Genomic DNA, 17,655 nt, shown 5'->3' with positions numbered 1-17,655 from the left:
ACAGTATTTCTGAGGGCACATTAGGAAAATTTGTGGTTTAATAGTTACAGGGTGTGATTCACAAGATGCTGCTTATAAAGCCACTCTCGTTTCCTCTTAGAATTAGTAATAAAGGCATTCATGGGAGTTGAGTTGATTGTTCCCTTAGTTTACATACAGTGACTTAGAATAGTATTTTGGATAATTTTGGGTCTCTCTATAAAGAGATTTGACCAAATATAAATTTCTGGATGTAACTATAGAAACTCAGAATGTATGTCTTTTTTTAAGTATGCATATATATAGGTAGATACATATACTTTATATATATAAGATATATATATATATCTTTATAAGATATATATCTTATATATATAAGATATCTTTATATATAATATAAAGATATCTTTATATATATACTTTATATATATACTTTATATATGTATATACATACTTATGTATATACATATATGTACATACATATATGTATATACATATTTATATGTATAAAGTATGTATATATATATATACATACTTAAAAAGACATACATATACACACACATGATGTTCAAATTAATGTTATGACTCATAAATATAACATGGAATAATTAAATCAAGCTAATTATATATCCATTGTGTTGAATACTTATATTTGATAGTGAAAACATTGGAAATTTAATTTCTTAGCAAGTTACAATGTCCAGTATATTTACCCCACTTTGAATATATCTTCAAAAAAGTAATATTTAATATGTTTACTTGAGGCATTATAGCGTATGATTATTATCTCCCTATTCTCTGCATTCTGTGCTAGTCCTTTCAATTTGAATGTTTTACATTACACAGAAAACAAACCATGTGGTATTTTGTTTTCTGTAGTGGCTTATTTTACCTAGTTCAATATTTTCCAATTCCAACTTTATTGTTGTAAATGACAATTTTTTCCCTTTTTAGATCAAATGTTAGTGATTGTATGTGTTCATGTTTGTTTGTCATTTTCTTTATATAGTGGTTTACAAATAGTATTTGTTCCATTAATATGTATATAGAACATTAATATCCACTTACATAAGCCTATTTTGGGTAATAGATGTTTACGTATACATTCTATATAGGAAAAACTTATATGAATTCCTGACAACCTCCATTAGAATACAAGTCAGGAGGATAGAAATATCTCTTACTTATAGCAATATTGCTAATACCCAGATTTACGATGATTCTGATACATAGGGATTATTAGGTAAATACTACTGGATTTTTGTTCCTTTTTTTTGCACATTGAGTATAAGCAATTTAATTAGGTTAATTTGTTTATTTCTCAAAATTAACTCATAAAGTGGTAAGTTTACTTCATTTTAACAAATGAAAAAGTATCGCTTAGAAAGGGTGATCTAATTTCCCTTGGGATCAGACTGCTAACTGCATAATGCAATGTGGATTAAGATTCAGGTCTAATTCTGAAATTAACAACTTTGCTCCATCACAGCTTCAGAACTTTGATATAAGTCACCTATTTCCCTTCCTGGCTTTTTCACATCACTTCTTCGTATGTTTTCTTTATTCTTTACTTCATAATTCTTTTTCTCTTTTGGAGGTACTAGCTTTTGAACTCAAGGCCTAATAGTTGCTAGAAAGATAACGCACTGAGTTTTTATGAAATTGAAACCCTCAAAAAGCCATCATTGGCAGCTTGATCTTAACACTTGAGCCCTTTGGGGGGAACACTTAATACCCAGACTACACCAGTGCTTATAAGCTAATGGCTTATGTGTGAGAAGTATATTATTACTCCTGTTCTTCAAAGATGAAATAGAGGTAGAAATTCATACAACTTCAAGCCGAGGTTGATACTTGCTTACATCTTGCTCTAAAGAGTGTGCTCTTAGAGGAGAACTTTCTCGCTCATGAGGAAAAAGGACAGAGCTCTTCCTGGTTCAACTTAGGCAGCACAGGTAGTGGAAAGTTGGACAACGAAGCTAGAACCTTCTTGAATTCCGTACCTCAGTTAAGCAGATACATGGCCTCACCAAGTTAGTTCCTCTTCTTCAGTGTCACTTTCTTCATTCAAATAAGAACTTGGTCTTCTTAGGAATCATAATATCAAGGTTAACTTTCTGTTACCACAAAATGGATGTACAAATGTTTTGTAGACCATTAATGACTACTGTGCTTTCATTTATGTTCAGTACTGGAGATTGAATATAGGGTCTCATTTTCTTATTTTAATAAAATGTAGGCTCCTCTTCAACAACTAATTGATGCTAATAAAATATTTTTTTAACAACTTAGGACATATAAACAAAACTTGAATGTGCTAAACTAAGAAAAAGTGTAGGGATAGCACTTATTTAACAGTTATTTGTAATTATGTTTTTCTAAGTCTAAAAGGATTCAGTGTAACTATGCTTAGGTGCTATGCAAATTAAAGTAAAAGTGTATTTTCTTCAAGTGTCTAAAGATCTTGCAATTAAAGAGTTTAAATTCTTATGTTTCCAGAAACCATAAGTAAGTTGGGGGGAAGAGTAATTTTGAAAGTTAATCAAATGAAGAATGATCTTCCTTTGTTTCTAGACATCATTGTCATTCTAAAACTTGAATTTTATCTTTTGAAACAATCTTAAAGAAGAAAAAAAGTTGCAAATGTAAAATATAACCATTTCTAATTCCCAATACCATAAAATTTTTTTGCAAATATCTGTCAAGATATCTTGAAATCCAATTTTTTGGGTGTGCATTTCATACAAATAAGCTGATCCTTTTAAACCATGCAAGAATTAACATTAGGAATTGCATACTGAAGTATTATCATAATCTGATACTTGTACTCCAGCTCAGATTTGCCAGGTGCTTCAAAATATCTTGTGGTTGGAGGTGGTTGAAACTTGCAAAACATTTTTATATGCCCCTGTTCCGCAACAGGCACTTGCTGATTTTCACTTTGTATTTCCCCTGTGTATGTATTCATTTTCTCTTCCAACTTATGTGTAAATTCCCCATTAGTAAGATTTTTATATTCCGACTGAAAATAATGGTTAATATACTCATGTCTATTACCAACTAATTAGTTAAATGGTGACCTGATTATAGCATTCTTCTTTGCTTTCATATAACTGAAAGAATTTTATAATTGAATAGTAAAAATAGCTGGATCACTATTTCTGCTTTAGATGCTTTACCTTAATGAATGATGACCATAAAATGTAATTTGTTTTGCTGGGTGCTGGTGAATCAAACCTGTAAGCTATTCCGAAAGCAGAAATTTATAGAACTGAGCCTCAAATATAGCTTGGGTAGAAAAGTGCACTATAGTCTATCTCTAATTAGCCAGCAATAAACCAAGCAGGAAGCATTGTTGGTTCTTGATGATGGCCATTCAGACTTGATGAAGATGAAATCTCAATTTGTTTTTTCCCCCTTTTTATTGTTATTGTAAAGGTAATATACAGAGGGGTTACAGTTATGCAAGTCAGGTAATGACTGCATTTATTTTTGAACCATGTTACCCCTTCCTCTCATCCCCACTCACAAGTTGTATAGTTCATTTTCAAAATAGTGTCTAGTGAGTGTCACTGCTTCATTTGTTTGCCCTTTGTGATTTGCATTACACCAGTGGCTCAAGATGTTGAGCATGTTCTTCATGTATTTGTTTGAGAACTCTCCGTTCAAGATATTTTTGGCTATTTATTGAGTGGATTGTTATTTGACATTTAATGTTTTGAGTTCTTTATTATTCTGAGTATTAATTCCCCGTTCGATGAATAGCTACTAATGTCACTCTCCTAATTTTCAAGCTGTACTAGATTGTTTTAACTGATATTTAATTAGTCATTCCAGATTTGTCACATCGTTTATATTTTTTCTTTATGAGCCTCCAACTTAACTGTTTTGTATTGGAAGTGCATCTCTTACACAGAGTGTGTTGTGATCATTTCTCTTTTCTTGGAAAATTTGAATTGTTAACATTTAATATAACTATTGTGATGGCTCAAGTGCTATTGGAAGCGCATTATGCCTAAGAAGTATAATGCCCTGAGTCCAAACCCTACTACACCCCAGATTTGCTCCCAGAAGGAAAACAAAGTGTGGTGCTACCACATGTTGTTGACCCTGTGAACAAAAACCTGTAGCATTTATACATTATAAACTAGTGAACATCAGCAAAAGGCAACTTGGTACAATCCAATATAATTAGTGGTACACCAGAACATTCACGCCAGGAATTCTATCCCTAATTCTCATCAAATACTTTTAATAGCACACTACCAACTACCAAACCTGAGTAGATTAAATGTATAGGTCCATGCAGATTTGTCTGATTATTTGAATATAATTCCAGGCCAGGAGAGAATTGTGAGGATTTTAAAAAAATAATATTTTAAAGTATAAAAGTATAGAATAATTTCTTTCACATGAAAACATAGTTGAGTCCATTCTGCTCTGCGCTATATATCAATCTAAATATAAACTCAACAAACATGAAACCGGGATCATATTACCATTATGCAGCAATAATGTGGAATAATATTTTCCATATGGGGTTAGACATTTGTTTTTGTTATTTTTTCTATGGCAAGAAAACCAGAAACCAAACAAGTAATAAGAAAGTAAAAATTCCCTTCCCATTCCTGGGAAAGAGCTGAGCCTTTATATCCCAAGAACGGGTTCTCCTGGGTCAGATAGTCTATCTGGCCCTTTTGACTTCATAATCACAAACACAATTTTCTTCATCTTCATCAATTGAGGCAGGCTGTTGTGAGAGTTCAGTTGTCAAGGCTCTCAAATTGGTATTGTCTTTATTTGTCTGTAGATTCAAGGATCTCACGACCATTTTATCCAGCTGTTCTGCAACAAACATTTTTATATTGCAGTTGTAATAGTAGTGGACTTCTGTGGCTTCGGGTTATCTGTGAATGTCTTTATTTCTCTCTTCTGAGGGGCAGGTTTTCTGGGTATAGGTTTCTGGAGTGGTCCTTTATTAATTAGTGAAGGGAGGATGCGTACTGTTTGTTTTCTGTCTGGTGAAAGTTAGTTATGGGGTGAGGAAAGCTTGGTGTATCTGGGCGAGAAGGGCCTGTCTAGACTTCCTGCAGACTGGCTCGTGTACAGGGTTAGTGGAGTGTAAGGATTCCACCCAGCACTTCTGAGGCCTGAGCTGGAGGGTCTCTTATTGGAATCAGTGGTGCTCCAGGGAGGACATCTCCTAAAGAAGGCTTCTGCTTGGCTCTTGTTTGATGGGTTCAGATGTTGAAAAATTAAAAAGAAGGATGATGAGTGGAGGAAGTAGAGGTGGTAATGGTATAGAAGGAGGAAGAGAAAGAGGAGGAGATGAAGAAGAGGAGGAGAAAGAGAAGAAAAAAAGATGATGATGATGATGATAATAATAATAACAGCATTATTATTATTGTTGGAGGATATATGGAAGTTAAATCCAAAAAAGATTAGTTATAAAGCAAAGCTTACAGAGATTTAAAAAAAGACCCAAACATGAGGGCAAATATATCTGATAGCAGGTGCCATGAGTGGTTGTTAGGGGATTGACCCTAATTTACTCTGGGGAGAGTGCTCCCTTTGTTCTGGATACCTAATAGATTTCTTCATATTCTTCACCCCTCCTTAATGCAAACAGGGAGTAATGCAAACAGGGAAGTTTATCATAGTGCGTCATTATCCTGTGGTTTGAGAGTACACGAATTTGAAGACCACTCCACATTCTTGAGTGATCACATCCAAGAAGGGATGCACTCGGAAGGAAGCCCTTCTTCTCAGCTGGTTCTCAGCACTCACAGGGGAAGTTGTACTGGTACCACTGGTTTGCCTGTTCAATAGCTGATCAGTGGCTTACAGGAAACCAACTCCTTAGCTGCAGTGAAGCTGTGGTTGGTTGGTAAGCTTTCAGGAGTCAGGATGCTTTCATGGATGAGATGCCTGGAGTTCATAGTGACCATGTTGATGGAGTTCAGGCAATACACTTCAGAGCACACCTGACACCATGCATGGTGTCAGCATGAAGAGAGAAGTAATCACTTGGCCTAACCTGGGTCTCCAAAGAGCTGTGTGCAGCTGGGGCAAAGCACCCCTAATTGTCTTCATAAACCTATGCTGCAGACCAGTACTGCAGTGGGAAGGAGACAAGCCAAATGTTAGTACTGTGGAAAAGGAGCAGTCTTCCTTCAGTTCCTCTGCGCCTCCTACAGGCAAAACTTAAAAACAAATTCTTTTTTTAATGTTTATTGAAAAGATGATTGGGGAGAGGGTTACAGTTAAATAAGGAAGGGAATAAGTACATTTGTTTTTTTTTCTATTTTGTTTTATTTTTATTGTTTGTGTGTTTAGTTTTTGCTAGTCCTGGAGTTTGAACTGAGGGTCTGGGCACTGTCCCTGAGCTTCTTTTGCTCAAGGTTAGCACTCTACCACTTGAGCCACAGCTCCTATGTGGTACTGAGGAATTGAATCCAGGCCTTCATATGTGTTAGGCAAGCACTCCACCACTAAGACACATACCCAGACCAGTATTTTTAATATATTTTTTATTGTAAAGATATTGTACAGAGGGGTTACAATTAGATGAGTAAGGTAATGAGTACATTTCCCCTTGAGCATTGTTACCCACTCCTTTGTTTTACCCCCTGGCCGTCCCTTCTGTCCCCACTTTCCCAACTTCCCCCTCAGTCCCCAAGTTGTAGAGTTCCGTTTTTAACATAGTGTCTTGTACATCTCATTGTTACAGTGGGTCATCCTGTATCCTTGAACAAACTTCTTTTGAATGCAGAAATAAGAATACTCAGTCTATTATGTCAGAGTGGGTTTAGGAAAGTAAGTTAAGTGGTGAGAGGTAGTAGCTGGCACAGATGGCAGAATCATGTCAAGGTTTGGGAGATAGGGCTTTCTATCTTGCATACAAAACTGTGTTAATCTGTGATTTCATATGTGCTGAGTCTGATTCATATGCAGATATCACCAGAAAAAGAAAGCGATGTGCATATGCTGAGAGTTGGCTTGTTTCTTCTTCATAATCTTTTTTTTGTTTGTATTAACATACTGTATTTATATAGCTGTACTAATTTAAGTTCTGAAAACAGTATCTGTCTTAAAAGTCTTAATGTTGTTTTAATAATAACAGCATTTGAGACAGGCAAATTTTATCTAGAAAAATAATTGCATTCACTTCTCTCACAAATATATGAGCACCAATTATAGTAAGCTTTTCACTACTTATCCACAAGGACAAAAATTACTGTGCATGTGAATCCTTTGCATAAATACCATGTTTTTTGTTTGTTTGTTTGTTTTCCAGATCCTCATATCTCATTGGGCTGTTTGAAAGTAGTTCTATTTGATCTCTGTGAAACTGTATGGAAGTACTTGCTATATAAACCTTACCTAGAATGTGTTATTTTCTCTTCCCCTGATTGTATATGTTTTGGCAGTAAGGTTTCCCTTTGAGATGTGAATGAATTTTGGGCCGTCTCCAAGTCTAAACACACTCTAATTTCCAAAACCACAATCCTGAGGACCCATTTCTTATTTACTGAGGAATTAAAATCTACTGAAACCACATAGTTACAAAGAGTTTTTAAAAATGAATGTCTTTATAGTTTATTTAGGGTCATTGACTATCATTAACTTTAGAGAGTAAAGTATCTACATAAACATTATGTAATATTTGCAGTTGGTTATATATATTATATATATATATATAATTATTACTTCCAATTTCTCAAATATATTCTTTTTATAGCCTATGAGGTAAATGGGAATAGATGAACTTGGGCAGTGGAAAATAGAGTAGTTGAGGAATATCCTTGTTTTTCAATTTAACATGTTAATTGATGAGTTCCATGAATCATGATTATCATTCCTTTTATCATCTCTCCACATCTAGTTCATCCCCAATAGTTCTCTCAAGTTAACAGGTTGCACTTTCATATGCACATTGCTTATTGTTACTGTATTCACCTCCTATTCTTTTTTTTTATTGTGAAAATACCATACAGAGGGGTTACAATTACATGGGCAAGGTAATGAGTGCATTTCTTATCAAGCATTGTTGCCTCCTCCTTTGTTTCCTATTCTTCTATTTAGTCCTTTAATTTTCCTTTAGTGTATTGAATGATTGTCAAACTGTATCTGTAAAAATATCTATGTGTAATTACCAGTTAAACTGTTTTTCTGAAAATGGCTTAATGATTTGTTTTGTACTAAAAAAGTAACCCAAATATAAAACCAAACACCAAATGTTGAAAGTAAATCTTATTAGTAGTTCAGGTGAAGAAAAAAATAGGCAAAGAGAGGAAAAGAAGAAAAAACTGTATATACTCTCTTTTGTAATGCAGTAGCTTCAACCCAATTAAGAGGATGGTAAAAATGCAGATAGGCTAAACAGAGTTAGAATTCTCCAATTCCACTTTTCAGGACTGAGGGTCTCTAGCATGCTTTCTACTTTTACTAATCTTTATTTAGGCTGGTAGGTGACATACTGTGAACTTTATAATCTGGGAGAGGTATATAACAGGTGTCAGTTGATATTGCTTCCTGAAATGTATCTTGTATTACATTAATAAAAATGAATTGCATTAACTATCTCTGTTCCTATAACTTCCTCTAGGAAGTTAATTGACACACATTTCAAGCAAGATTTAATGATCAGCGTATTCAAAAAACAAGGAAAAGAGTATTGACTTTCTCAAGTAGATGGTTTTAACCATATTCTCATATTTCCTTATTTTAGAGGGTTGCTTCATGGAATCCCTGCCAGCATGCTTATTTGTCAATGTACATATACTGAAAGTAGTCTTCAGAATTAAAAAACAAAATAGCTTTAGATTTTGAATCATTTACAAATTGGTTTCATAGACTTAACAAAAAAACCCCCAGGGATTATATTTCTTTCTTGTTCATCTAAGATGTACTACTGGTTACCAAATCATGGAACATTTTTACAGATATCTTGATAGCCAGCCTTGTTTTCGATAAACCAACTATATCAGTTCCTAGAAATTGACTTAAAATGGTGTATACTGCTAACATGAAAATATATGAAAATAAGTGACAAGAGATCAATCCTTTATGTTTTTACTCTAGTTTAAATATTATATTTAATTTTGATCCATTGTCTTCCAAGGCCAGCTTATAGTTGCAGTGAGCATAATGCTCATTCTTGGCTTGTGGTCTTTGGAATATTTACTTTTTGCAGGTAGTTACTCTGAGCATTTCTTTTTCACTGATTTTGGCTATTTTAAATATGCCCATTTTGAGGGGCTTTGCTTATTTGTTTCTTATTTGTTTTATATGGTCTGGTATTTTACTATTTTGAGTTCTGCCCTTTCTCAATCCCCCCTCTCTTCTTTCCTTGTGTTAAATTTCTTATTACTGACTCTCATTGGAAATGTTCCTTATCATTTGAGTGCTTGTCAGCCTAGACACTCCACGTATAATCATTTAATTATTCTTCTCTCCTCCAATCTCATAGAAATTCTTCTTTTCATTCTTTGTCTCCCTAACACATAGTAACTCCTTTGAAATATTTAACAAGTGAATGTACACAACTTTTTTATATTTAGAACACAGACTTTTGTTACCCTCCCTCCCTCCCCCCTCCCTCCTTCCTTCCTTCCTTCCTTCCTTCCTTCCTTCCTTCCTTCCTTCCTTCCTTCCTTCCTTCCTTCCTTCCTTCCTTCCTTCCTTCCTTTCCTTCCTTCCTTCTTTCCTTCTTTCCTTCTTTCTTTCTTGTGTCATGGGGCCTGGGAGCTGCACCTGAGCTTTCTTTGCTCAAGGCTAGTACTCTACCACTTGAGCCTCAGCTCTACTTTTGGCTTTTTCTTGGTACATTGGAGATAAAAGTCTTGTGGACTTTTCTGACCAGGCTGGCTTCAAACCACTATCCTCAGATCTCAGCCTCCTGAGGAGTGGGAATTACAGACATGAGCCACCAGAACCCAACTTAGACCACAGGTTTTGAATTCAAATTTTAGTGATGATATTGCTCTTTGAAAGAAAGTTGCTGTCAACAGATCTCCTCTGAAGTTAATTTGAGGATCAGCTATTACTTTTACATTTGGGGAAAAAAATAAGGACTATAGCTTATGAAAATGACAAGCATTTTCAGCATCCTTTACTACAAGTAAACTAGTGTTGAAATGTTGGATTGATGCTTTACCCATTTTCCCTAGTGCTTATCTATTTACACACCAAATTAACATCTTTATATGTCAGTGACAGAGAGGTTATTTGTAGATCTCTTGACACTTCTTCCTGGTCCTGACCTTTTCTTTCTTCCTTACCCACCCACTCATCTTGTTTGAATATGCTGGAGAAACTAATTCCTTAACATTTGCTATGTCATTTCACCTTTAGCATTTGCTCTTTAGTTTACCAGCATTGCCTCGTACCCTGTCCTTCATGGAGGTCTTTACTAAATGAGCTACTTACAGAAACACCTGTCATTATCCTAGCCCATGCTATGAGCTCTCAGCGTCACTCCTCTAGTATTTCCTTTTCTCAACAAATATGTACCATATATCATTCACAATACTGAAATCAATGCATAAAATTTTCTCTGTCTCAAAAATACCTATACATACATATATGAAACAATTTGCATTCTGCATAAAAATATAAAGTAGAAATAATGATTTATAAGATTATGTGATACATTTAATTAGGTAATTATTTAGGATTGAGCCAGAAGAACAAATGAAGTAGATGAATACTTTTCCCTGTCTTTATTATCATCTTGAATATAGTGGTTAAAAATGTCTTTTTCTCTCAAAATAAGGTTTTCCAAAATGAGGCGCTCTTGATAAATTCTTCTGCAAGCCTAGTGGTTTCTGTCATAGAAAGTGTTGTGCATATGAATATGCATATTAAACTATAGTACAGCATAGTGAAATATTCAGAAGAATATATATAAAATAATGTATGTCAATATTCTGAAAGTTACTGTATGCAACAGTATACATGCTTTATTTTCTAATATATCTATTTGCACTTGTACACTGCTAGGATGTACACTGGGTGCCTAATGCTCACTTCTTAAAGGAGAATAGTATACTTTTGTTAGGCACATAAAATATGCATGGAATTTTTATCTATGTAACAGTTCAAATGCTACCCTTCTGTGCAAAAACAGATGCAACACCAAGTAATAAAACATTTGAAGCTATGGCTTAAACATTTAAAGCTATGGAATTGTTGATCAATGCCCCATCTCTTTGCCAGTTATAGTCCTTGTATTAGTTTTGGTCTTTTGTGATGTATTTCTTGTTCTTTCCTTGGCAATATTAACAAACCTTTTAGGTGAGTGGAGTTCAGAAAGTATTTGTTGCACATCTAGTCTTCCATTACATCCAGATTTACAAGGAGGGCTATCTATCCTGACACATATCCCCTCAACATTTCCCAGTGATTTTCCATGATGACAGGCAGGGCTCATGGAAATGGTGCACTTGGCTAGCAAACATAATAAATTTTGCCAACGTGATGCCATTAGTGTTCACTAGACCATCTGTAACATTTTTACTTTTGCTGTCATTACAAGAATATACTTAAGGCTAGGAATATTATAGTTTATTTGAAGACTTTCAGTTTTGTCTGTGTATGGAAATTAAAAGAGTTTATCATCTCATAATGGTAGCAAATGTGATTATTTAAATATTAAGAACCTGGGTTATTACTAAAACTGGTATTTTGATGTATTATGCTTGATAAGATCATCAGTGTTGTCTTCCCTATTGCACATGGTTTATTTAAGTGGGAAATAAATTTCTTATAGGAGTAAATAGTTCTCTTAATGAGGATGGAGAACTCCTAATATGTCTGTATTTCACTGAATTTAAGAAGTTGAATGGTTCCAGATGGTTTCATGTGTGCTCTGTGAGTGAGCCCTCTGACTAAACTGGATCCAAGAATCATGTTGAAGTGATATCAAGGGTTCTTAAAAACAGGAGCAGTGATATGCCTGTAGGGGGAAATCTCAGTGTTAGGCGTTTTTCTAGCATAAATTAAGTTGCTGTTGGCCATTCATATCGGCATTTATGAATCAACAATATTGTAATGTCAGGCAAAGAAGCATGGCATTAAGATAGCTTATAGGACCCCATGCTTTCTTGTGGAGTGGTAGTTTGGTGGTGGCTAGCTCATTGATAATGCAGTGGAATATGGTTTGACTGTGTCCCAAATATTTATGTATTGGAAGTTTGGTGCCCTGTAGGAGTTGTGAGAAGTTAAGAAGTGGAGCCTAGTGGGAGGTCCTTGGGTCATTGGTATATCATCATTTGCATAACCAAGTGCAAGGCCTCAAGTTGAACCCATAATACTGCCAAAGAGCAAAGTTCGACAGACAACACTTTTAGTTTGCTATCACAGATGGTTAAATAAAAAGAAGGAAAATAATGCTGAAAGGTGTGTGTGTGTGTGTGTGTGTGTGTGTGTGTGTGTGTGTGTACACGTGTGTGACAGCCCTGGGTTTTGAACTAAGGCCTGGGCACTGCGCTGGCCCTGACCTTTTTCGCTCAAGGCTAGTGCTCTACCATTTTGAGCCAAAGCATCATTTCTGATTTGTTTTTGTTTTTGTAGTTAGTTGGAGCTTAGAGGCTTGTGGATTTTCCTGCCAAGGTTGATTTTGAACCATAATCCTCATATCTCAGCCGCCTAAGTGCCCAGGAGAAGAGGCCTGGGCCACCAGATGCTGGCTGAATGTATTCTTTCTTTCTTTCTTTTTTTGTCCGTTGTGGGGCTTGAACTCTAGGCTTGGGCGCTGACCCTGTACTCTTTAGCTCAAAGCTAGCACTCTACCACTTGAGCCACAGCGCCACGTCCGGAATTTTCTCACGGGCTTTTCTGCCTGTCCTGGCTTTGAACCATGATCCTCAGATCTCAGCCTCCTGGGTAGCTAGGATTACAGGCGTGAGCCACCGGCACCCAGTTGAATGTATTTTTATTTTAAGAAAAGCAAGTTCTGAATAAGGATCAAAATCAGTTATTCCAATCACCACTGATTTACAGCTGTAATCCTAGCTACTTCAGAGGCTGAGATCTGATGATCACCACTTGAAGCCAGTGTGGGCAGGAAAATCCAAGACACTCTTATCTTCAATTAAACACAAAAAACGCTGAAAGTGGAGCTTTGTCTCAAGTGGTACAGTGCCAGCCCTGAGCAAAAGAGCTCCTGGATGGTGCCCAGGACCAGAACAAACAAAAAATATTCTTCGTCTTAATACATTAAATGTACTATCCCTTGTCTCAAATACCAAAAAAAATATGTACTGATTGAAAGAACTAAATAATTTATAAGAGCTTTCCAATCAAATTACATCCAAAGTTCTAAGAAAGAGCTACTACATTAAAAGGAAATGTTGGCTCTCTAGAAAATAGTTTGCAATTCAAAGTGCACAGTTGCATTATTACTGCACTATTGAAGAAGGGCAGCAGAAAATGAGGGAAGGGATAACACTGTTTGAAAAAAAATGTACTTATTACCTTACTTATGCAACTGTAACCCCTCTGTACATTGCCTTTATAATAAAATTAAGAAAAACAACAAAAACAGAAACCCAAAAAGAACACCATCGTTTAATGCACACTTCAATGAATTAATGTTTTGCAGATTACTAATAGTCACTAACATTATTTGGGAGAATTGGGAATGATCTGGTTTTTATTAAGTGTATTTATACTTTATGATGCCTCAAGTTAAGTCAAGCTTTACTACAGATGCTAAGAAATAGAAAATATACATTTTTTTCCTCTGTATGAAATTATCTTTCTCTAAAGGATAAAGTTGACTGGATTTAAAAAATACTTGGCTATTATTTTTCCAGAGAGCTCAGTCAGATGAACTGGAAAAAATTGAAAAGCATGGCCGATCTTCTAAAGACAAGGAAACTGCCAAGTCTCTGGACAAACCTGAACAGTAAGCTGCCTTCCGGGCCTGTGAGGGAAATTCAGGCTAGGAGTGGACCCTTGCATGCAGAAATTACCATGTCTTGAGGATGTAATTGTCATGAATTAGACAAGAGTAAACGTCTGTCTACATGAATTATATTCTTTTTCTCTGAACTTGCCTTTATATCCCTAGGTTCCTTTATGAGCTGTCGCTCATCCCCAACTTTTCAGAACGGGTCTTTTGCATCCTCTTTCAGTCCACATTTTCAGAAAGTATTTGCTCAATTCGTCGCAAATTGGAATTACTCCAGAAATTGTGTGAGGTAGGTTCTGGGACAGAGAATATTGAATTTGAGTTATGAAACTTAATTTTGTTCCATCGTCTTTGTATTTCAAATCAAGCCTATTTCCAGTGTGAGTGACAGTAATTATCCAGATAGAAGCTTTTTAAAATTTTTTATTGTTTACTTTTTTAAATTGAGCTCCAAGATCAAAGTCTATGTTGAGACTCGCATGCAGAGTTTCAGGATCACATCAAAAGAATGTGACCAGAGTGCACCGGCCTCCAAAGGGCTGCATTTCCACTTTTGCCAAAACTCTTCATATTTCATGCCCCGCTCAGGCATCAAAGTTCCAAATCCCATGTGAAGGCAGATTATTTACTCGGCTTCACTTTTTGGAATGGGCACACCACAAATAGTTAATGTCTCCTCCAATCAGATGATTTAGGAACAGCCATTTGACTTGACAAAAGATATATAGTCCTCTAAAAACAAAGCAATGTTTGGTAGACATGTCCAAAATTAACATTTTGAACCATCAGTCAGAAATCCACAGTACCCTTTGTTCTGGTTGTAGTCAATCATTTTGAAAAGAGGAAAGTTGTTATCAAAGACAATTTTACAGGCAATAATACACAAATTGAATACACAAACAGTGTTCTGAAAGAAGTAAATATGAACTCTTTTGGGTAAACCAATGTTTGGAATTTCATTGCTAAAATGGATTATTTTCTATAACTTATTCAAAAATGTGTATTGTTGGGACATAGCACACTTAGAATGATGGCAATGTGATCACCTATAGTAGTTCTCATGTTATAACCTTGTTTACTGTGCAAGTATGACACAGACATGAACAACGTCAGCATCTCCCAACTGACACAAGTGATGGTGAAATCTGTTAAAGTTAACTTTGCTTTGAAAATACTCATAGTAATGGCAGCTAGTCAGACCTGTAATCTTATTGACTCAGGAGACTGAGATCTGGACGATCTTGACTGCACAAGGCAGAAAAGCTTGGAGTCTCTATCTTTGATTATCCAGCAAAAAAACAGGCTGGAGATATGGCTCAAGTGAAAGAGCACCAGCCTTGAACAAGATAGTTTAGTTCAAGCCCTGAAACCACCACAAAATATATAGCATCTCATACTTGGGAGATAGACATACATACACACACACACACACACACACACATATATATATATATATATACACACACACACACAAATATATATATATATATATATATATATATATACAAATACCTAATAATGAAATATGACATAGTTCCCATGCTGTCAATATAGTAAAAATAGTTGCTCAGAAGAATGCTATATAGGAGTATAATCTTTGTTATGTTTTCCCGTCTTTGCAGACATTAAAAAATGGCCCCGGGGTGATGCAAGTCCTGGGTTTGGTTCTTGCATTCGGCAACTACATGAATGGTGGCAATAAGACTCGGGGTCAGGCAGATGGCTTCGGATTAGACATTCTCCCAAAGCTGAAAGATGTGAAGAGCAGTGTAAGTATTTTGTCCTAGAGGAGAGAGGCAAATGAAGAATATTTTGTTTGAGATTTTGTTATAATAAATATTGCAATATGAAAATAAATATTTATAGTGCAAGATCAAAAGTGTCTTTATATTCTAAGCTACATAAAAGGAGACCATTAAATATTTGAGAGTTAAGGGAAGGAATAATAACATGTGCTAAAGTGAGTGATTTGGAGTCTTACGTTTGATGAATAAGTAGAGTGTTTTAATAAACAAGTATTTTTTCAGTCTCTATCAAACCTTTTAATATTTATCCTTTTATGGATGTGTGGGCCAATAATTTGCTGTGAATGGAATGTTCTTTTATTATTCTCTATGTATAGCACCAGAGGCCAGAAACTCCACACTCTCAGAATAAGGCCAAGTTGAGTGCAAATAAGCTTTTGTGAATAAAGTATAAAAGATGGTACTGAGCTTCAGGCCTGTAATCTTTGATATTCAGGGTGCTGATATCCGATGTCAGCTAAGGCAGTAAAGTCTGTAAGATTTTTATCTCCACTTACCCAACAAAGTGCTAAACTTGAAGCATGACTTTGTTTTTTAAATAAGTTTTTTATTGTGAAAATATGGTACAGAAGGGTTACAGTTACATGAACAAAGTAATAAGAACATTTCTTATCAAGCATTGTTGCCTCCTCCTTTGTTTTTCCCTACCATCCCTTCCCTCCCACCTCCTCAACTACACTCCCTTCCCCACCTAAATTTTAAAGAAGTAAATTATCACTAATTATATGTTTTTTATGTCTTATTCTATATTCCATTAAATTGAATTTTATTATGGACCAATGTAGAACAAAAGTTAAATACTGAACCAAGAAGCAAGGTTTTTTTTCATTTTTGTTTTTGTTTATGTGCTGGTCATAGGGCTCAAATTCAAGGCGTAAATATTGTCCTAGAGGGTTGTTTTGCTCAAGGCTAACACTCTACCACTTGAACCACAGTTCCATTTCTGGCTTTTTTGCTGCTTAATTTGGAGATAAGAGTCACACAGACTTTCCTCCCCAACTGGCTTTCAAAGGAAATGCTCAAATGTCAGCCTTTTGGAATGTTAGGATTATAGGCACAAGCCAGTAGCTCCCGACCCACCCACACTCAGTGAGAAGCAAGGTTTTTAAACATTGTTTTATTTGCCATCTCAGAAGGGATATGTAATGTCTTATAGAAATGGTGGAGAAGTGCAACCATATCTACTATTCAATAATATTTGGCAACATTAGACTGAGCTGTTATCCATATCAGTCAGAATTTTCTCTTGACATGACTATCAGCAGGCTTTTATGAAATGTTTTATTCCTTTTCTTTGTACTGTTGTTTTATTAACTTTCAGGTTAGGAGAGAGGAAAGACTTTAATTTGCTGAAAGGATTTTAGAAGGAAATCTTTAATGGTCATGTTTCTATCTCATGTCAAACTTGATTATGAAAAGGTGCTACTCTTATTAAATTTATGTTTAATTCTTAGAGGCACTATCCTTCCTTCAGTGTTGCTCTTATTTTATTTGCCAGTTCTGGAGCTTAAACTCAGGGCCTGGGCACTGTCCTTGGGCTTCTTTGGCTCAAGGCTAATACTCTACCACTTGAGCCACAGTGCCACTTCTAGCTTTTTCTGTTTATGGGTCACTGAGGAATCAGGGCTTCATGCATGCTAGGTAAGCACTCTACCACTAAGCCACATTCCCAGCCCAGATGTTGCTCTTTTTGTAGAGAAAATGCCCAGATTTTTTTTTAACAGTTACATTTAACTGTTTCTTTAAGTTTCTTTAACTGTTTCTCTAAGACTATCTTTAGGAGAAACACGGTTCAAAACGTGTCCCACTGCAAGTGCTACAAGTAATGGTTATAGCCAGAGATAAAGAAGTGATACACAGAACAATTGGATGGAAGGAGGTGGCATATTTACTTGATACAGCCATATTTTGTCAGCTTTCTGTCTCTGCTGGCTGAAGTTCAAGTACTATGAT

General features: G+C 35.5%; 1 protein-coding gene across 1 annotated transcript in view; it reads left to right on the top strand.

Annotated features, from left to right (window-relative positions):
- Fmn2 (formin 2) overlaps positions 1-17,655 on the top strand; it is a 170,115-nt gene that overhangs the window by 116,259 nt on the left and 36,201 nt on the right. Inside the window, exons 9-11 of the mRNA XM_013015633.1 lie at positions 13,800-13,891; positions 14,057-14,186; positions 15,520-15,666. Of these exons, the coding sequence (XP_012871087.1) occupies positions 13,800-13,891; positions 14,057-14,186; positions 15,520-15,666 (369 nt within the window). The remainder of the gene's footprint in view (positions 1-13,799; positions 13,892-14,056; positions 14,187-15,519; positions 15,667-17,655) is intronic.

Source organism: Dipodomys ordii, unplaced genomic scaffold, assembly GCF_000151885.1.
Source record: "Dipodomys ordii isolate 6190 unplaced genomic scaffold, Dord_2.0 Scaffold27, whole genome shotgun sequence".
Classification (NCBI taxonomy): Eukaryota; Metazoa; Chordata; class Mammalia; order Rodentia; family Heteromyidae; genus Dipodomys; species Dipodomys ordii.
Note: the sequence above shows the minus strand (reverse complement) of the source record. Positions and strands in the feature narration are given on the sequence as shown.